The 21252-nt window shown below is 41.3% G+C and overlaps 3 protein-coding genes across 3 annotated transcripts; 2 read left to right on the top strand and 1 right to left on the bottom strand.

Annotated features, from left to right (window-relative positions):
- The first annotated feature begins 2176 nt into the window (after positions 1 to 2176).
- LOC139652211 (serum amyloid P-component-like) lies at positions 2177 to 3200 on the top strand. Its single transcript, XM_071529198.1, has 3 exons — positions 2177 to 2234; positions 2467 to 2569; positions 2678 to 3200. The coding sequence occupies exons 1-3, from the start codon at positions 2177 to 2179 to the stop codon at positions 3198 to 3200; spliced, it is 684 nt and encodes a 227-aa protein (XP_071385299.1).
- Positions 3201 to 4371: 1171 nt separating this feature from the next.
- On the top strand, positions 4372 to 5365 carry LOC139652210 (serum amyloid P-component-like). The gene is made up of 3 exons (XM_071529197.1): positions 4372 to 4429; positions 4641 to 4743; positions 4849 to 5365. The coding sequence occupies exons 1-3, from the start codon at positions 4372 to 4374 to the stop codon at positions 5363 to 5365; spliced, it is 678 nt and encodes a 225-aa protein (XP_071385298.1).
- A 2444-nt stretch (positions 5366 to 7809) lies between these two features.
- On the bottom strand, positions 7810 to 21083 carry LOC139652205 (phosphatidylinositol 4-phosphate 5-kinase type-1 alpha-like). Its single transcript, XM_071529193.1, has 16 exons — positions 21009 to 21083; positions 17451 to 17485; positions 17044 to 17136; positions 16673 to 16803; positions 16439 to 16556; positions 16103 to 16255; positions 15619 to 15918; positions 14840 to 15075; positions 13068 to 13151; positions 12841 to 12889; positions 12472 to 12556; positions 12111 to 12281; positions 11804 to 11936; positions 11637 to 11699; positions 11404 to 11503; positions 7810 to 11240 (listed from the first exon to the last, which is right to left on the bottom strand). The coding sequence occupies exons 1-16, from the start codon at positions 21052 to 21054 to the stop codon at positions 11238 to 11240; spliced, it is 1800 nt and encodes a 599-aa protein (XP_071385294.1). The 5' UTR covers positions 21055 to 21083; the 3' UTR covers positions 7810 to 11237.
- Positions 21084 to 21252: the final 169 nt, after the last annotated feature.

Raw genomic sequence — 21252 nt, 5'->3', positions numbered from 1 at the left:
AGGAATTTGAAGGACACAAGAAGAAGAAGGGGCACATATGTCAAGGATGGCGTGGGAGAGGTCCACATTTAACATGATGGCCTTATGGTCAGACACAGAGGCACACACAAGGCAGAGAGCAGAGGGACTTCACTAGAAATTAGAAAACTCAGAACTTCAAAGAGTTAAAAGTACCAACTGATACAGGTAAACGTTTAAAACATGCCCTGTGAAAAACTGCTAGTCCTCCACCACGGCCGGACAGCCGAGCTAGGTGAAAATGAGAGAAACCAGATGGTGTTGCCTCAACCAGGGGGGTGGAGTCTCCAGGACTCAGCCAAATTTCAGTTGCTATAAAAAAAAGTCTAGAGAGTTGTCCACAACAAAGTCTTTACAGATAAATTATTTATTACAGAGAGACCTTAGGTTTAAGAGACCAAAACTGGCAGTAGTCAAAGTGATGGTCTAGAGGCAGGTGGGTTTCAGAGGAACATGGATGAAGTTGTTGGTAATAGGGAAGTGGGCAGTCACTTGTAAAGCATGTGACTGACCATTAAAGCTAAGCCCTAATCACAGCGGCACGGGTTCGAGTCCGGCCTGTGCCCTTTGCTGCATGTCGTCCCCCCTCTCTGCCCTGTCTCTCCTGTCTCTCTCATGTGGCTGTCTAGTAAAGCAGAAATGCCAAAAAAGAAAAAGAATTATCGCATAGCGTCAGTTATCAAAGCAAAATATGGCCAGAAAGTGAGTTTTGAAAGCCAGAACACTCAGCACCATGGCAAAGTAATCACTGACTCATTGGTATTTATCAACAACATATCGGCTATTATGGATATTTTGTGCTATGGGTCAGTTAAATCCTACCTAGCCTATTGCACCATTAAACTTTATTGATCTCAAAGGTGAAACTGGGACTGCCACCTGCAAAGTTGGCATCAACATGTTAACGAATGAACGTTAACACACTGCATGTCAGATTGGACACATTGTCAGCTAACACAGGTTTTTCGTAGAATTATTATTGTGCTTATAAGTGCTAATTAGTGCCCAGGACAGCTGCTGTGGGAATGAGGAAGCAATACTTCCTTGTTTCTGGATTTGTCCCTTTGCAAGAAACAGAGTCTGGGCAATGTTATTTATTAAAACATGTATAAAACCACATATAAATTTGAAGATGTGGGTATGGCTCTTTAGAGCATGAGGCCTCAGCTAATGTTCATCATTAGCGGGGAGTTATTCCTTTTGTTAAGGAAGAGCTTTGGAAATCAAGAAGATTAATGAATGTAAAATTACGAGGACCCAACCAACATATGATTTAATGCAGAATGTTCTTTAAAAGACATAACAAATAAACAAATTAATTAATTAATAGGTAAGACAACTAGGCTACTATGAATCACAAATTGTGGAAAATAACACATTTTTAATAAACTCAAAGCGTGACTGTAAATGTATGTGTTTTACTAATGGTGATGATGTGATTCTGAGATGTTTTATTACAATGTTTGGTCTGCAAAAAAAAGGAAAGAAAGAAAGAAAAGTCCAAAGTCTGTGATGATAAAGAAGATCAAAGAGCCTAGCCTATTTGGCTCACAGATAAAAGGAGGTCCAACATCCTGAATTTGGGGAGTCCAGGTCATTCACATGAAGCTGATACAACCAAGCCACAAGGTAAGATTTGTCTCTACACCTCTAGGAATCAAAACCCGCTATTAATTGGATTTATAGTGGATTTATAGTGTGAATCTTCAACTTTGTTTCCATTTTAGTTTACAGAGCTCTACCTGAGCCAGTTCTCTGTTGCTGTTTTCAATGTTATTTCCATCATATTCCTAATATTTTGTTTTTTGTTGGCTTTCTCCCTTTAAGGTATCTTTGAGCTATCATGTACAAATTAAAAGTATGAGGGCTATTTTTTATTAGTGACATTTATTCATTAGATTATGGAGGGAGAAATATGGCAGAAGTACGACACTGTCTAGAATTGTTTTTTTTTTGCACAGATTGTAAAACTAGTTGCTTGGCACCTCATTATTGCCTAAGCCTGAAACATTATGTAGCCAAAGTGATAAATGATCATGACATAAATAAATGTCATGACCATAATACTACAGGAGAATGAGTTCACTGATCATGTTAAGAGTCTTGTTAAACAATATTATCTGCAATGCAATTCTGACTTAAACTTTTTAAATCACAGATGGAGAAGTTCTTACTTCTGATGGTGATGTTTGCAACATGTTATGCAGCACCTCAAGGTTTGTCAACCATTGTTGTTCAATTAATACATCTGTTTACCCAATATACTGACACTAGTATTTGTGAGTGATTTGCTGCACTGTTTTTTTCTGTTTCATTCAAACACGGAATATACTGTTTGAGACAGTGTGTGTGTAGCTATAAACCTTTCCTTGCTCTCTCTCCTGTCACTGGAACTCTGACCTGTCTGGCCTGTCTGAGTTTGTTGGTTTGGTTTTCTCCCCTGTGCAGATCTCTCAGGCAAGGTGTTTGTCTTTCCTAGAGAGACCAACACAGCTCATGTCAAACTACTGACATCATCATCATCATTCATCTCTGTGACAGCCTGCCTTAGGTAAACGTGTTATTATCTGTTAAGAATTGCAGAAAGGTAGGCCTATTATCCATTATGTTTTTGATTAAATGCTTGCCTACATCTCTCACCATTGGCCGATCTGTTCAGATTCTTCACAGATCTCAGCAGAGAATATTCGCTACTCTCTTTGGCTACTCCGTCCCACAACAATGACTTTTTGCTTCTCAAAATAAACTCTGAGGATGTGATTGGCATTTGGGCTCGGGATGGCAGCACAATCTTCTTGGCGGTGTCCTTGGAACGTAACACCTGGCATTCCCTGTGCGCCACTTGGACCTCCGACACCGGGGTGGCTCAGCTGTGGGTGGACGGCAAGCCGACCGTCAAAAGATTCATCCACTCCGGACAGCCCATCACCGGGGCTCCCGTCACCATCCTCGGCCAAGAGCAGGACTCTTATGGCGGGGGTTTTGATGCTAAACAGTCTTTCATCGGCATGCTCTCTGATGTCCACATGTGGGACTATGTGCTCTCGCCCAGTGAGATCCAGCGCTACATGAATGACATGAACTTCACTCCAGGGAATATCTTCAACTGGAGAGCGCTGGAGTTTCAGATCACAGGGCAAATCCTGGTGGAAGAGAATCAGGAAAGCAGAATAAAGCAGTGACACATGTAAAACAGTCAATTCGTCACTGGTGGTCTCCCTACTGGTAACAGCATGCATGTTAGCCAGTAGCCTATATACTATGTTGTGCATTCTTATGTTATGCAATAACTAAAATAAATAAATTGTCAAAAGTTCATGTTGTTGTGTTTTTTCCACATATCATGGGAATCAAACTCCAGTCCGTCTGCCCTCCCTGCATGTGGCTGGGCGATAATATTGTTTATCATCTTTCAGTGGAATCATATCGTGATGATATGATGATTTGGGGATGATTTTAAAACCTCTGACAAAAATGAGGTATTAAACATTTTAAGGAATATTATTTTAAAAAATTCAGTTTTGTTTGACATCACACCCAGCATTACCATTTGGTTCAATGGGATGAACATGAATTTGATTAACATGATTTTGCATACGTGAGCCATATCATGATATATATATATATATATAGATATAGATATAGATATTGAAAAGTCTGATTATCGTGATATTGATTTCAACAATATCACCCAGCACTCGAAGCACCACAACCAGATAAATACATGTGCTAGCACATCCAAAGAATAAAGAGGGAGACAGATCATTTACATTTTACTGATCTACTTCGCAGCAGTACATCAAATATTTGTCTAAAACAGCCTTCTTCAGAACCTGGGGAAGAGATTATGGCTACATTCTACGTATTTGACTATAAATAGTCCACTGGCAATAGTAGTCTGTGATGATGAAAGATCAAAGTGCAAATAGCCTATAGCCCATGTGCCTCACAAATAAAAGGAGGTTTTGAATTTGGGGTCCAGGTCATTCACACGCAGATGATACAACCAAGCCACAAGGTAAGATTTGTCTCTACACCACTAAGAATCAAAACCTGCTATCAATGTAATTGGATTTATAGCGTGAATCTTCATGTTTGTTTCCATTTTAGTCTACAGAGGTCTACCTGAGCCACTTCTCTGATGCTCTTTAAATGTTATTTCCATCTTATTCCTAATGTTTTGTTGTCTATGGCTCTCTCCCTTTATGGTATCTTTGAAAAATTATGCAGCTAAAGTGATACAATCTCATGACCATAATGCAACAGGAGAATGAGTTCACTGGTCATGTTAAGTCATGTTAAACAATATTATCTGCAATGCAATTGTGATTTCACATTTTTTTTAAATCTCAGATGGAGAAGCTCTTACTTCTGATGGTGATGTTTGCAACATGTTATGCAGCACCTCAAGGTTTGTCATTGTTGTTCAATCAAGTCTGTTTACCCAATATATTGACACTAGTATTTATGAGTGATTGGTAGCAGTGCTTTCTGTTTCATTCAGAATATACTGTTTGAGACGGTGTATGTGTAGTTATAAACCTTTTCTTGCTCTCTCTCCTGTCACTTGAACTCTGACTGGCCTGTCTGAGTTTGTTGGTTTGGTTTTCTCCCCTGTGCAGATCTCTCAGGCAAGGAGTTCGTCTTTCCTAAAGAGACCAACACAGCTCATGTCAAACTGCTGACAAATAAAAACAAATTCAACTCTGTGACAGCCTGCCTCAGGTAAACGTGGTAATATCAGTAAAGAATTGCAGAAAAATCATATTATTCATTATGTTTTTGATTAAATGCTTCCTTGCATCTCTCACCGTTGGCCGATCTGTTCAGATTCTTCACAGATCTCAGCAGAGACTATTCGCTGTTCTCTTTGGCTACTCCGTCCCACAGCAATGACTTTTTGATTTTCATAATGAACTCAAAAGATGAGATTGAGGTGTCTGCTCTGAACAAGCACACAAACTTCTTGGCGGTGTCCTTGGAACGGAACGCCTGGCACTCCCTGTGCGCCACCTGGACCTCCAAAACCGGGGTGGCTCAGCTGTGGGTGGACGGCAAGCCGACCGTCAAAAGATTCATCTACTCCGGACAGCCCATCACCGGGCGTCCCATCACCATCCTGGGCCAAGACCAGGACTCTCACGGTGGGCGTTTCGATGCTAAACAGTCTTTCATTGGCATGATCTCTGAGGTCCACATGTGGGACTCTGTGCTCTCGCCCAGTGAGATCCAGCTCTACATGAGCGGTTACAATTTCATTCCAGGGAATGTGTTCAACTGGCAAGAGCTGGAGTTTGACATCACAGGGTTAGTACTGGTGGAAGACGAGCAAGGGACATATGCCTAATACAGGAGCAACACACGTAAAACAGTCAGTTAGTCACTGGTAGGTCACCCTACTGGTTAGAGCAGGCACTATAGCCAATGTTGTGCACTCATATGCTATGCGATAAATAATATAATACTGAAATGAGTAAATTGTCTTTGTTGTTTATGTTGTCGTTTTTTTCACACACCATGGGAATCAAACTTACGTATTTCATTCAAAGCCAGTCAGTCTGATAAGCTTATTTTGTTTAAAAACCCTGACAAAATGAGGTATGGTATGAAACATTTTAAGGAATACTATTTGAAGATTTCAGTTTGGTTTGACATCACACCCAACATTACCATTTGGTTCAATTGGATGAACATGAATTTGATTAAGGTGATTTTGCATATGTAAGCCATATCATGATATATATATTTCAATATTGGAAAAAAAAATCATGATTATCGTGATATTGATTTCAACTATATCGCCCAGCCCTAGGCTGAAGCATCACCCTCATAACCAGATGAATACATGTGCTAGCACATCCAAAGAATAAAGAGGTAGACAGAGAATTTACATTTCACTGATCTATATATACTTTACAGCAGTACATCAAATATTTGTCTAAAACAGCGTCCTTCAGAGCCTGGGGAACCGATTATGGCTACATTCTATATGACTATAAATACTGTAGGAAATAAAATAGGACACTGCATTTCTTTGCCCTCTAGTGGAGTATCAGTGAGAAGGTCCTGCTCACATTAAAGAAGTCTTGCGGCCATCATGAGTGAGCTATATGACTTCCACATGATATCAGGAGTTTAGCCCTCAGGCTAGTGTTTACTGGTAGAGACAACCACGTAAGAATAGAACTAACGTTAGTGTGTATTGTAGAACTAGTTTTGACAAGGTTGGAATGTGCTTTGGAGATGCATGGAGACATGCATGGAGATTTTCTCTCCATGCATGTCTGAATAAAGAATCCACAGAAGGCTTCTGAAACGTTGCTCATTTATTTTGACCCACAAGGGTAAAAGAGTCATTTTTCCCCTACAATAGAGACAAGAAAGAAAGATGAAATTCTTAAACTATTTTTCAAGACTTTTTTTTATTGAAAATCATGGCATTTCATACAAAATCAAACACATGGGTGTGGAGCTACTTTTCTCATAATTTCTCTCTGAAAACACATTGGAGAATCATTTTTATAATTGATTTTTACTTGAGTCTATCTGGACCCTTAGTGCAAACGTGAACATGATCATGGGATCCTACTGTAGCCTATATTTACACTAGTATTTTTGTGAAAACTGATAAAATCAGAGAGCTCTTGTGACTAACTACTAAAAATAGTATGATACAGAAATGACTGTATCTGAAAAAATACAAGGAGTTTTATCAAATGCTTGGTGCCGCTGGATTCAGAACAAATTTAATTTCAAGAATATGTGCTTTGATCTGGTATAAATATGAAGCGTCACGTTAGTTCAGGCAGGATACGGAAGTCACGTGTTGCTAGTCATCTACCAGCTGATCGCCATGCACACCAATCATAATCCATTCTTATAGCAAGGCGGTCTATTTAAATGGCCTCCTCCTACACTGATTCTTGCTTCTCAACTGCTGCACACTCTGCTGCTCGGTGAAGCTTTACCTCCACCTCCCCGGCCTCCACCTGTTACAGTCTATGCAGTTGAGCCCACCGTGGCTCTTAAAGTGTCAACACTGCTGAGTGTTGCTGCTCTGGCATCCGCATAACAGTGGAAAGAAACATCATATTTCCGAACTATGTGGCCAAAGGGGAGCATATACAAACTGAAGAGAATTGGACCAAGGACAGAACCTTGGGGAACACCACATGTAATATGTGCTGTAGAGGATGAGGTGCTATAGTGACAGAGAAGGTCCTATTTGAGAGATAAGATCTTGGGATATCTTGACACACAATTCTGCTGTTTAAATTTATGACAGCAAGCAAGTTGTATTTAAAAGCTCTGGCAAAAATGAGGTATTAAACACTTTAAGGAAATATTAAATTAATTTGATTAAGGTGATTTTACATACATGCATATATAACAATATCGAAAAATATGATTATAGTGACATTGATTTCAACAATATCACCCAGCCCTCGGCTGAAGCATCACAACCAGATGAACACGTGCTAGCAAATCCAATGAATAAAGAGGTAGACAGAGAATTTACATTTCACTGATCTACTTTGCAGCAGTACATCAAATATTTGTCTAAAACAGCCTTTTCCCAGCCTGTCACACAATCACAAGGTCTTGCTCTTTATCTGTTGGATGTGCTACCACATTTACCTGGAAAAGTATATTTTTGGTCTAAGCGCTCTACACTGGAAAGCCTTTAGTTGAAGGGCACTTTTTCTACCCCCTAGCATATCACAAGCATTAGAAATCAATTTTCATGAATAAGGGTACAAGAAACAAGATTTAGAAAATATGTTTAATCCTTTAAAATCAGAGACATTATGAAAAACATCACCACCACATAACTGAAACATGGCAGGAGGGACAGGCAGCACATATCGCATGAGAAGGCATTTCCGTGACTCCTATGTACATATACACATTTTATACACAGTAAAAATATAGTAATTGAAGCATAGACGGCAACCAGCAACATTGGCTCGTAGGCCATGTCAAACATTCATATAGAAAAGCATGGGAGATCTTCAACCCAGAATCATTATGGAGAGAATATATCTATCATATCACAATCTAAACATGAAATATAAAAAAATGAAATTGTCAAACAATCCCCTTCCATAAGCAATGCACGCTATAAAGTTTCAGACATCCTTCTCTGTCAGTATACATTTTACGTACAATCATCTAAAAAGGTACATATTACAACTGTATCATTTCAGCCTACAACAAGTTCATAATAGTATTAATAAATATGTTTCTTGGAACTGAAAGATGGCAGACCGTTGCTCGTATTGCATTAGTTCATATATATTGTAGTGTCTATGTTGAGAGTGCACCGCCCTTTGAGCACCAAACGATGATATTTCTCTTGTGCCATGGTGTAGTAAATACCAACTGTGACAGAACTGGTCTGTGTCCAGCAATTACACAGTACCACCCATCAAAAACCAGGTAGTTCTGAAAACTGTAGATTTAAACAGGGTACATCCAAATCCAACTGTCACAAAATATCTGGACTTTTCTCATCAGAAAGTGTCTCTTGGAGTGTTTTCTTTGGTGACTGTTTGTCTTTCAACCAACAGAATAGGACTTTAAATGTATCTATTTGAAATAATAACCAATAGCTAAATCTTCTGCATGAGATTCTGGAAATGAAGAATGTCAAGTACATAATGCAAAGAAGGATAGGTTCTAAAAGCTACCACAATTGTAGTAAATTAACTATGAATTTAACAGGAATGTGGGGAAAAAACTTGAAATGTCCCAGGCCACAAAATAAACCAATTCTTTGATTAAGGGGGGAAAAATCGTAATGGGGCTAAAAAAAAAAAAACCCTACACATATGCAATTCCTGTCACACATAAAATTATTCTGCAAGAAACATCCAGTTTAATAGATCCTTAAAACACAGGTCAGCCCAGTGTTATTACCATATACATCATATCAGTCCATGCAGAAGTCCATGAGTATCTCATTTGCTTTACATGTTGACTGTACTGGATCCTGAACAGCCTCTTGCCAGGTAAGAGCTTGCCTGTGTGTTTTGCTCTTCTCTTTGGTGCCATGACTGGCTTATAATTCACAACAAAAGACTAAACCCTAAATCCTCAGCTGTGCCATCACGCATTGATGAACATGAATAATTTTCCATCCCTGGCAGTTTGCCTCCATTACGTCTTTCTGTATTCACATCTCACATTTCCCCTTCTCCCTCTCCGGTGCATAGACCACATGTGCCTAACAAACATAAACAATCCTAATTCATTAGAAGAGATGCTGTATAAAATCTTACAGTCTGCTACAGTCACTTGGTAGTGATTAAAATTTCTGCGTCAGAAATATCTCATGAGATAAAAAGCTTGCTGCCAGCCACCTCAGTGGCTTGTTTTAGTGCCCTAAACAATAAGATATACAAATAGACAAAAAACTGTTTATGTGAAAACAAAAACATAATTTATATAAACAGCCATATAAAAGCTGCTACATACAAACAATCCTATACACATGGTTCATATCATACTTGGTCCTAGAGTGGATGTGACCATCATTTCTGTAACCAGCAGAAATGATTAATAAGAGACAACCATTCTTAATGTATGTTGTCAAGAGAAAGTAAAAAATATCAGTAAAACTGATGAACTACTGTGACACAACATTCATAGAGACATAAGCAAAAGGGATCACACTAGTGTAAGCATTAAAAACTGTGAAATCCATTTCGACTCTGACAACTGATTGGTTGGTCCATGATCAGTCAGACATACAATCGGCAGTTTGATGACTTCGGCTGTAGTGATATGGCAGGCTTCTGTGTGTGACAGAACATTAACGAGAACACACACTCACCCACCTGTAAAAGTCTCAGTAATACAGCATCAGATGTTGGGAGAGAGACAAAAAGTGTAAAGGCACGGACATAAAGGACGAATGACAATAGGTGGACAAAATTCTATTCTAATATCTTTATATCTAGACTTCATTTATCAGCATCTACTGGCCAGCAATGCTGTCAACAGCACTGCTCTTTACTCATTCATACCTTGGCACACATGGTCACATCAGAGGGGGAGATTTCAGGGTTACATATGCTGTCCGCCATGTTGGTAAGACACATTTTATGAGAAGAACATTGTAATGTACATTCTACAGTGGCATTAGCTTGCAGGACCTTTGGAGCACCAGCATGGCTTCCGGCAGAATAATTTAAAACTAAGTTTGAAACAATATTACGGTATGGGCCTGGTTCAACCCACCCCTCCTCCCTTTCAAAATGTGAACTCTGTACACTCTGTATTGTACATCCACAATCATTCAAAGAAATGCATACATGATTGTAGAGCCAACAGCAGCAAGTGTTGATTTGAACAATTCCTGTCGATAACGATGAGAACAATCAATAGCTCGGGGCGCTCCTGCTCATGAGGAGTGCTGAGGGAAGTGGATGTGTGATACAAGGAACATTATGGCGTGAGTCACGGAAAACTGAACCCACTTAGACTGTGCACATACACAGACCCACATGTTCACTCCTACAAATGCAGGCTATGCCCTTAATGTACTTGTAAGTGTGTGTTCCTGCTGAACTGCTGTCTTTGCCCACTCACATCCCTTCGTGCTGCGAAAAGGGGGCAGGATGACTGACTCCACATCATAGGTGAAGTAGCAAACTCCAAACTGATAATCCTGCTGCCATCACCATCCACTGGTGAAGGCAGGGCTTGTTTTATTCACAATATAATATACAACTAATGATTTCGTTATAATCATGTCATCACAGCAGACAGACATGTTGTGAATGTCAAACTCGGTGGTGATTGGTTGGGGATGGTAGGAGAGGGTTTTGTAACATCACAGGTCGCCCAAGCGCTGCCAGTGCAGGGTCATAAGCCTGTTTTTCAGCCGTTTATGAGGGACAGTGGGGCTTTGTGACAGGTGTGGACAAATAAGTGAGCTCAGTGACACCAGTAATGAACAGTTGATTTTCAAGCAGCATACCCTGCATTGTTGGCTGGGAAAGCCACCGCTTTCCTCGGTGTCACAACCTCCGCTGCACCTCGCTCCTTCAACCAGCATAGATAGAGCCTCCCCTGCATATATGGGTGAGGAAAGAACAGGGGAGGGAGAAGGTGGGTCCGCGGTGGATGCGTGACTTTCACTCTCTTTATCCTGACTTCCGCCCACCTCATCTCTTCCAGAACCGCCTTGTCTTTAGATGCCACTGGCTCCGCTTTTACTGTTGAAGATCAAACCAACATCAATGCCAAAATCATCAGGCTGAAACTGATAAAAGAAATATACAACTAACAATCAATTCTAAATGAATGAATTAATGGTTTTAGTAGTCAGGGTGTTTGTGTGTGTGTGTATGCGTTTTCTAAGAGAAGGGTCCGACTTACAAAACAGATGTTGGTCTCAGGGATGATGTCCGATAGCGACACTACGTCTTCATTTCCAGACAGGTTGCCCGAATTGTCCCCGATCGCCTCTGCCCCAATACTGGCACAGAGAAAGAGAGCACAGACAATGAATGAGACACTGAATAACACAAGTGAGATAAAATGCATCCATGTTACAGTCTGATAGGGGTGTGATTGAAGGCCTATGGGCACCCTCTGCATGTCATCAGTACCTGCGGGAAGCACCTTGGTCGTGGTCTGTGTACGCAGATTTGTGCACCTCCACCCCTACAGACCTACAGGGAAAGTAAATACAGGTCAGAGAATAGAAAAATAAAATACGTAGAGAGAGAGAGAGACAGAGAGAGAGAGAGAGAGAGAGGTGATGGTGATGCCTTACCGTAAGGGGGGAGAGGAGGAGGCAAGTCCTGTGCTGCCTAGTGATGAGGTGGACAGGTTGGCCTCACAGTCAGCAGAGCCTCCCACTAGTGGAGGGGTCCTTGGCACCAGATCCGGTCTGCCCGACTGCATGCCTGACAACAAACAACCACGATAAGAAACCAAACTATTGCAGATTTCTAAATAAGTGTCTCCATTCTCAACACAGCTATGACAGGAGTTGTTCTGAATACAATGTTGCCAAAGCTCTACCTAGTGTTTTGATCATATTGCTTGTGCTGCCTCAGTTCTCCGCCTTTCTGTCTTACCGCTGTCTCCCTCTGAGTCTGTGCTTTTCAAATGGCTGTGGTAGACCAGTCTGGAGTCAACAGCTGACTGTCCTGCTGCGTGTGACAGAGGGGTAGGAGCTCCCAAGGTGGGAGCCCTCCTAAGCCCCCCCTGACCGCCACCACGACTCTTCTTAGATGGGGAAGGCTTTACTGAAGATGGAGGACAGGAAGGAGAGGGGAATGAAAGAGGAAATTAAATGATTAATAAAAGGCACCAAGACATCTCACCCCTGGATTTTAATAACCCCAGAAACCCTTGAGATATTTCACGCTGTGACAAACAAGAAAACCTCAATTCATTGTTATGCCCACACACACACACACACACACGCAGACTTACATGGAATTTTCTTAAACACTGTGTTACACATGAATTGCTGGAACCGTTCAGCATAGAAGCCAGGTCTGTGAACCGAGACAGTATCCTACAGAGAAAAGGCAACAGAGCAATTAGAATCTGACAGATACTGAAGCATCCACATCTATATGTGTAACTACATTTTCTGTTTTTTTAATGGTTCAAGTTCATGAGTAGGGTTTAGATTTCATATTAACAAATATATATATCCATGAATGCTATTATATGATATACAGTACAATTCTGTACCAACAATACTTTTGTCAAAGCATGAGATAAACTTTGTAGTCATTTTGCTCGCACGGATACTTTCTTTGGCTTTGTAGGGCGGTGTAGTGTGTCTGCTCTTACCCCATCATGGACCAGGGCCTTCCAGGAGTGCTCTAACTTCTTGATAAATCTAAAAGATGAGAAAAAAAAGAGGATATACTGCCTGTATATTCACTGTGATGAACATCAGCAAATGTGTAATGCATGCAGCTAGGTAAATCAAATACAGAACAGTAGCTTGCTCAGGGACTTGAGACTGCTTCAACAAATGCTCACATGAACCAGTTTGGCTGCTCTGTGTCACCAACCTGTAGGACTGTAGAATATCAATGATGCCGATGTAGACCAGCATCCTCTCTCCTTTAGTATTGCGAGCTGGAATCCCCCCCATGCTGGAATGACGAGGACAGAACAGATCATTCAGTTGTTATTTGCAATGTACAGATTACACTGTGAACTAGGGTTGTCGCAGTGGGCGGTGTTACCGGTGGAATACGGTCTTGGAGTCCACACCGGTGTTATCAGCCCCACACCGGGAATACCGTTATTTTGTATTTTGTAAAATAAAAGCACATATTCAGAGCTTCCATGTTCAAGTTAGGGTACTAAATGATAAATGAACATACTAACAACATACTGATCGCTAATATCTGATCACTAATATGCAGTGTTGGGGAAAGTTACTTTTGAAACGAACTAGTTATTTTACTTCGTTACTTGCCCTAAATAGTAACAAGTTACGTTACTAAGTTAGTCTTTATTAAAAGTAGAGTACTTTCACGTTACCCACGTCAAATCATGCCTCTAAAATGCATCTTCTGCTGATGTCATCACTCTTAATGTACAGAAATCATCACTAATCATCACTTCTGGGACAAAGCCTTAAGTAACAAGCTACTGTTGTCTAAAGAAAACATCAAGGTGCTTTCAGTTACCTGGTTCCACAGTAAATACTCAGTGGGGGCTTGGACTGACTGGATGCCTTTCTGCCGTCACTGCATCACAACCGCAGGTGATTTTGACTTTATCAACACTGTGAAACATTGGCTCCATGTTCCTCTCTATAAAAAAGCTTAATTTGAGAAAAAATATGCTATCGACACAGAGCTATTGACGTTAAAAGGCGCATCAACCGGTGAATATCAAACTTGAAACTTCACCCGGTGATCAGCCGAGCCTTAACTGATCTGGTCTGGTCTCAAAATAAATGGCAGACTGCGCTCACAAGCTTTCAATTCAAATCTTCAGGTTAGATAGTGAAAGATAAACTTACTGTTAATAATTTTCCAACCCGTTTCTTTGATCAGTTCAAAGTAATGTGAATATTTACAAGGTCTGCAGTTTATTGTTATTGTTGTGTTCATTCTGAAAGCGAGTCGTAACCTACAAGCCTTCACCGCACCGCAGCCTGCTGCACAGTCTGCTTTTAATAACATGTAGTTTATAATACCTTAATTTGTTTTAAGTTGCACTAACTAAACATTTGACCATTTGAAAGAAAAATAAAAGTAGCGAAATGTAACTTTGACACATAACTAATAACCGATTACATAAATTGAAAAACTAACACGTTAAGTTACTCACTACGAAAAAGTAATCCGATTACTGTAACGCACGTGTTACAGCCTTACTTACTTTGTAAGTACCCCCAACACTACAGTACCCCCAACACTGCTAATATGACAGATTAGGATGAATAGGATGAATTATTTGTCCTTACCTAGTGGCAGTAATGAGTCCAGTACAATCCAATGGGAGCCTAAAGAAGGGCAATATGCCAGAATCTGCCCTGCAGAGTGTTGCGCAGTGTTATAAATCTCTGATTAAAAAGTGTTACCGTTTACAAATGCCGTTAACACAGCTTGGAGAGGAATTTTAAGTTTCACTTTCATCGTAGTGACGCTGACTTTGATAGTGCTTAGACCCTCTAATGGCAACAGGCGGTATAGCCGGTATGCCCGGTGTTGAGGAGGGAAACGACACCGGTGTCAAAATGGCACCACCATGACAACTCTACTGTGAACAAACAATTTCATTCAAACTCAGCTCTGTTGGTGGTCAGTTAAGTGACAAGACTCACTGGTCTTCTGATTCCAAGGCTCCTTTCCCTCGAGCTTCTCCTTGGATGGACTCCATGGCTGTGCAGTACAGACTTTTCTGGGCTTGTGGCCGGCGCTGATCTGGGGTCACTGCCCCCTCCGACCCCCCACTGTCCCCCGAATGCCCCCCACCGCGCTCCCGCTCTCGACTGGCCTGGTCCAGGTTGTGTATGCCCACCAAGAGACTGTAATCCATGATCTTGAAACTCTGTAGGAGCTACAACACATGCAAGCACAATGAAGAGTTACTATAAACATCAGTAAGAGCAAACCTCCACAACAAACACATTAACACATGTGCACTTATGCATATGCCCAACCACAGACTCATTAAAAGAATATTCAGTAAGGAAACATCAATTATACAACAGGTAGTTCCAACCAAGCAATCGGTTGATTGGTCAACTAGACATTTAGAATGTGATCAAATCAGCCCAGGCGCTTGCGCCGTAAGCAGTGATGCTTACAGACCTCGGCAAGCGCCTCGGTCCTGACCGCATCACTGTCGTGCCAATAATGACGGTAAAGCACACCCTCTCGTGTAATATTGCTTAAATAACCATCCATGGGCCTTATGTGTGTAAGTGAAGTCATGTCCCTTCAAGATTTGAACCCAGAGTTTAAGAATTTTGATATACGTGCATATTTCAACGTGATGTATGAATGCGTCTTGTAAACCCATGTGGGCTGGGAACCTTGAGTGCATGACACTTAATAAAAATTAATCAGTCAATGAAATACAGGTGTCTCTGCGACTCACCAGGCAGTCCCTCTGGATGGTCTTGCTGAGGGCATTGTAGTTGTCAGCTTCCAGCAGCAGGCCATCAGGCAAATCCTGGATAAAGTCCAGGTCTTTGTGCGTCGGCACAGCCTTCTCCCTCTCCTTAGGCGAGGCTCGTCTCTTATATGTGGAGCCCTTCAGGTCATATTTGAGGTGCATGGGGATGATCCGAGGCAGCAGATTGTTCATCACTACAATACGGATGTTCTTGCCGCCAGCCTGGACACAGTACAGCCCGTAGAACTTGGGTAGCAGGGTCCGCTTGTTTTGGTTTAGATTCTGGAAAGGAGGAGGAGTAGGTAAGAAAGAGGTGACTTCTAGATGTAACATAGTTAAATTGGGGAGAAATGATTAGAGCTTCCGTTCTATTCGGCCTCCTACTCTCACGATAATCATAGTCATAAAAATCATAATTACTCATACTGCACCCACTCCCCCTTTCCATTCTGTCCCTCAGACTCACCATGAAGTATCCGGGCAGGAGTTTCTGGAGGAACTCTGCCTCTTTATGCTGAACAGTCTTGATGATGAACTCATCATCACTAGACACGTAGAAGAGGGAGCCACTGGCTCCAGAGTTAGACAGCTCGATCAGTGGCTCGTTACACAACGAATACTGCAAGAGGGAGTGGAGTTTGCATTAGCATACAATCCAAAGAGAACAGACATGTTGGCATAAGCTTAAATCTAACTTAACTAAATCTTTCTGCAGAGCAAAATAAATATTGGGCCAGTATCTAGAGCCACGATGAGAGCACTTCTTGTAAACATGGATGTGCCTTTCGGTGTATGTACTGACCAGGTAGTCATCTGGCCGGATGCCAAAGAGTTCTCTGAAGTAACGAAAGGCAATAGGAGCATAGGTCTTAAAACGAAAGTCACTGTAGTGATGAGCAGGAGTCAGGTTACTGCCTTCACTGAAAACAAATGAGAGGGAGAGCGAGAGAGAGAAGCCAAGAAATTGAGTATTTGAAATCAAAAAATAAAACCACAGACAAACCATGTTTGATCAACTCTGACTTCTATTACCAACCTGGGGAAGAAGATGCTTTCGACCACCACAAAGTCCTGCATGAGGACATCCCTCTCAGCCTTTTGGCTCAAGCTGCCAACTGTGTGAGTAATGCCCAACTGGATGGCACCTTTTAGGGCAGATGACGTGGTCTACAGAGGACGTAAGAGAGAAAGAGAGAACATGTAGTAACTGGAACAAACTAAATTTCAATGACGCCTCTGTAACTTCTTGTGTATTTTCACCCGTCGTTCTTGAGTGACTAGTGAGGGAGATTCCAGACTAATTTTAGAATACAAACACCTAACACGTAGGCCTATGTATTGGTCCTTGGTCCTGAGTGTTGTGGGTGTCAACAAAATTGGTGTCACTGACCCCCACCCCGTTCTAACCTTTTTATAGGTGGTTTCTCCTGTGGTGGTCTCAACGCCTCGGTGTCCAATGGTCTTCTTCATACTCTGAGTCGTGCCTGAAGAGCCAGGCATCTGACGAGAAGGAAGGAGAGAGGGAAAAGGCAAAGAGGAACACAGAAAGATGGGTGAAGAGAGAGGGGGTTAGGGCAGGAAAGGAAACAGAAACATAAGACAATGCACGCACACACAGACACACACAAATGACAAAGAACATGCTGTCTTTGGGCTAGATTGGGTAAACATCTTCACATGACAACCTCAAACACTCTGAATCTGTTCTCCTTCCCTCCTCAGAGTTGACTGGGTCAACATTTACTTTACCTGACCTGGGACTGTAAAGGTAAAGGTGTTTGACATTTAACCAATGTATTTTCTGATTGTCTTACCTCTGGAGAAGCCACTTTTCGGGTGCTGCTGGGCCCTAATGAGAAAGGGAGAGAAGTGTACATAGTACAATGACAAATCAAACACGGAAAAACACTAAAGTCTTCATTGTTAAGCAGCTGCTAGCTCCTGTTCAGACTCAACTTCATGAAACTCACGCCACTGTCAACCCATGCAGTCACTGTAAGCTTTAAGTTTAAAATGATTTTGAAGTCAGACCACTTTAGGGTGGCAGCTTTTAACATGGAAGAATTTGTTAGTGAATGTTTGAGAGCCCCTCTGCTGGTTAATTAGCAGGGCTATTTCCAGCCTTGGCTGGATGTCTATAAGAGCAATGATGAGCCTAGGCCTAAATGTGGCCACAGTTACTAACTGCTGCTCCCAATACCAGCTCTGTGTGAACTGGAACTACTGTTCCCCTGAGCTGGCTGCTCTAGATTTGCCTTGTCCCTAAGGACATGTGTCCATCACCACCTCCTATCAAGAAAAACAGTGCAATTTAAGTTCTAGCTCTTTCTGTAATAGCCTACCATTATGTCTCACAATGACTTCGCTTTTATCATTCTCACAGACTCCCTTAATCTAACTTTGTGCCTACATTGTTAGGTTCATTAAACCGTTCAGCAAGCTCCACCGATCAGAGTAGTCAATTCAATTCAATTCAAATGAGCTTTATTGGCATTAAATACAACAGTATCTGTTGCCAAAGCAAAACAGTGATAATCTAGTAGTCACTAGTAGTCTTTTGTAGGGAGAGACATGTTAAGTTTGTGTCAACACCAAGGTTACATCTCTGGATGTAACCTCAACATTCATCTATGACTTGATGACCAAAGATTAGAAGTTAGATAATACATTAAAAAGACATGGGCCCATGCTTCAGAGTAAGCATGCTAACAAAAACTACAACTAAAATAGAGGAATAGTCTACATAAATTCCTTGTGTCCTTACATAAACTTGCTGTTTAAACCTACTATCTCGCCCACTCTACAAGCACTTCTAGCCAGTTACCAATGGCAACATCTATTTCAGTGTGGGAGTGCCACAGGTCAATGTATACACAAGGATGTTGGGAAGCGTATACACCTATAGTGACAATCCAGTGTGTGATAATTCAGCTATGTAAAACAGAGAATGACATGCATCTTTTCTCGGTTAGCAAGGACACACTGCAATCCACCAGGAAACAATGAGCATCATTCTGCCCACATTCCTTCTCTTTTTGGAAAAAAACACACACTATAACGTCACTGCTCATGCAGTTTCTGCTCATACACACACAGACACATAGACACACACACACCCATGCTAGTACCTCGCTGCAATGCTCTCCTCCAGAACTGAGTCCTAATATCTGTGGAGTAGGACATGGTCAGCCTATATGGCTTGACCTAAATGGGCGATCAACACTAAACAAACTAAATGAACGCTTGTATCTATATACTTGCAGTAGGGCTGGGCGATATGGACCAAAAATCATATCTCGGTATTTTTAGGCTGAATGGCGATACACAATATATATCTTGGTATTTTCTACAAAGTGGGCTAAATGTTCAGTTGTAAGTAGGGCTGGGCGATATGGACAAAATCAAATATTCCAATATTTTTTACCAAATACCTCAATATCGATATGGCGACAATATTGTAGGGATGACTATTGGTGCTTTCACTGGTGCTTTCATTGGTGCAAAATATTTACACAATGAGATTTTTGATAAAAAATCATCAGTAATGTGGATATAATGACTAAGTGGATAAAGGCAAATAATAGAACAGCTAGAACAGTCTGGTAAGTTCAGAAAATGACATCACTTTACTGTAATGCAGCCTTTAAAACCAGGAAAAGACAACACTTATGCCATATCACAATATTACGATATCCAAAATCGAAGTGGATATCTAGTCTCATATAACGATATCAATATAATATTGATATATTGCCCAGCCCTAACTTGCAGACACATTTCGTATGACTAGATAATAAGACACTTGGTGCAATAGATTTAGGGTAGGAATTGTGCCAAATTACTTACTAACATTGACTTTAGCTTGTCATTGACAGGCTTCACAACAATAGTCAAACCATCTGCCCCTCTCTGTATATACTAAACAACTCCCTGTTCCAGCCTTGTTCACATGTAGCCTGTTTGTTACAAGCAGCCTGTAGCCTGCACAAGGCAATAATATGGGACATGTATACTCAACATAATTTTCTGCCTATGAAGACTTGGTGCAACAGATTTATTATAGGAATTGTGCCACAATGACTTTTGCTTGTAATGGTTCTTGGCCCAATTAGCAAGGCCAATATGCAAACCACCCTATGCCATTGTTGCTCAGATGTCTGAGTGAGTGTGTGTTTGACAGAATCTAAGACCCTGTATTTGTACAGTCTCAGGCTCTCAGCCATGTAGGAGCCACAAGAGAGCTTTCTAGCACTATTTTTATTCACTGATTCAAACTGAATGGCTGCTAAGGGAAAAGTGACTCCAGTAGTCACAGGAAAGCTGATAAGTGCGCGCAACCAAGGGATTAGGAAACTGCTACAGACTCCCTCCTATGTCCTGTCCTCAAAATAAAAACCTCTGGTAAAAACTGACCAAGAGCGTGCATGAGCTCCCCACTACCACAAGTATCTATGTAATCTAATCTAATCTAATGACGACAAAACTAAACCCGTCCATGAACACTTCAGCAAGAATCAGAGGGTATGGCTCATGAAAAATCAAGATTTCATCAGCTGTTTAGGGACATTAGCAGTCTGAGGCCTGCTAATTAACTTGATAAAGCATGATGGTCGGTCGTCATTGGTTAACAGAAAGCAGGAGATCTGTAGTCAATGTTAGTTATGATTATTCATCAACGAAACTTCAGGAGAGGAATTACAGGGGTCTAGTTTTTGAAGTTACTTGTCTTGGTCGAAAATACATTTGAAAACTTTACCACTGCCCCTGTTAGAAACAGACTGGAGAGGAGGAGGAGGAGGGGTGAACTGGGCGAGGAAGACAAGAGGACGCCTGAAAGCTGGTAGCTACCGTTAGCTTCCCATGGATGAACAGACGAATTTGAAACACCAGCCACCACACATGTCCCATTCATTTAGTTAACAAAAGGACGATATTTACCAAACCACGAGAGAACCGTTACCCGGCGCTCTCAGTTTCCAGCTAACTCAATGTTAGTCATCATTGATGGACTGACGCCAAGTAACGTTAACAAAATTGCCGGCTTGATAACGAAACACACCATTTTAGCCAACATGGCACCGGAATTCATTTCCCAAATGTATTGGTAGATAGTTCACTATTACTGGCGTTAGATAATTAACTTGAGCTAGCTGGTGGGGTTAAAAACAATACCAGCTAACGTTTTTAACCAGCTAGCTAATGCTAGGTTAACTTGGTAGATTGAAAGCCTACCAGCTGAAGCTAGCTAGCTAACCGGGATCACGATAAAGCCGCAGTCACCACATCGCACCACTCGCATCGTTTCATACGGAGATCTGTTTGTATGTTTAACTTAAGAAGACAACAAACAGTTACATTTACTAGCTAGCTACCTGTCGGGGCTGTTGATCCCGAGTCTGCTGTTCCAGCGGTCGCCATTACGGTTTTGACTGTTCACATCACAGACAGCGCGAGTGTTGAATTTTGATGCTCGTGTCTCAGCACCATCACCCCGCCTAGTGGACTAAAGTAGAAGTTACTCTAGATTTGAGGTAAAAATCAAGCATTTCACCCCGGCTTTATGAACTGCCGAAATGTATTTATTTTATCTTTGCCCCTGGAAGATTTGCATCAGAA

This window comes from Centroberyx affinis, unplaced genomic scaffold, assembly GCF_046629955.1.
Source record: "Centroberyx affinis isolate AG114_WGS23_722 - 3 ecotype Tasmania unplaced genomic scaffold, CSIRO-AGI_Caff_v1 ptg001775l_1, whole genome shotgun sequence".
Classification (NCBI taxonomy): domain Eukaryota; kingdom Metazoa; phylum Chordata; class Actinopteri; order Beryciformes; family Berycidae; genus Centroberyx; species Centroberyx affinis.
Note: the sequence above shows the minus strand (reverse complement) of the source record. Positions and strands in the feature narration are given on the sequence as shown.

Bases quoted from the DNA above. Each gene is read 5' to 3' on its own strand.
- LOC139652211 (XM_071529198.1), top strand. From the start codon at position 2,177: ATGGAGAAGTTCTTACTTCTGATGGTGATGTTTGCAACATGTTATGCA. The intron at 2,235-2,466 runs GTTTGTCAACCA...TCCCCTGTGCAG, and splicing joins ATGTTATGCAGCACCTCAAG to ATCTCTCAGGCAAGGTGTTT. The intron at 2,570-2,677 runs GTAAACGTGTTA...CGATCTGTTCAG, and splicing joins TCTGTGACAGCCTGCCTTAG to ATTCTTCACAGATCTCAGCA.
- LOC139652210 (XM_071529197.1), top strand. From the start codon at position 4,372: ATGGAGAAGCTCTTACTTCTGATGGTGATGTTTGCAACATGTTATGCA. The intron at 4,430-4,640 runs GTTTGTCATTGT...TCCCCTGTGCAG, and splicing joins ATGTTATGCAGCACCTCAAG to ATCTCTCAGGCAAGGAGTTC. The intron at 4,744-4,848 runs GTAAACGTGGTA...CGATCTGTTCAG, and splicing joins TCTGTGACAGCCTGCCTCAG to ATTCTTCACAGATCTCAGCA.
- LOC139652205 (XM_071529193.1), bottom strand. From the start codon at position 21,054: ATGGCGACCGCTGGAACAGCAGACTCGGGATCAACAGCCCCGACAG. The intron at 15,076-15,618 runs GTGAGTCGCAGA...CATGTGTTGTAG, and splicing joins CCATCCAGAGGGACTGCCTG to CTCCTACAGAGTTTCAAGAT. The intron at 11,700-11,803 runs GTAAGGCATCAC...CTTTCCCTGTAG, and splicing joins TCCTCCTCTCCCCCCTTACG to GTCTGTAGGGGTGGAGGTGC.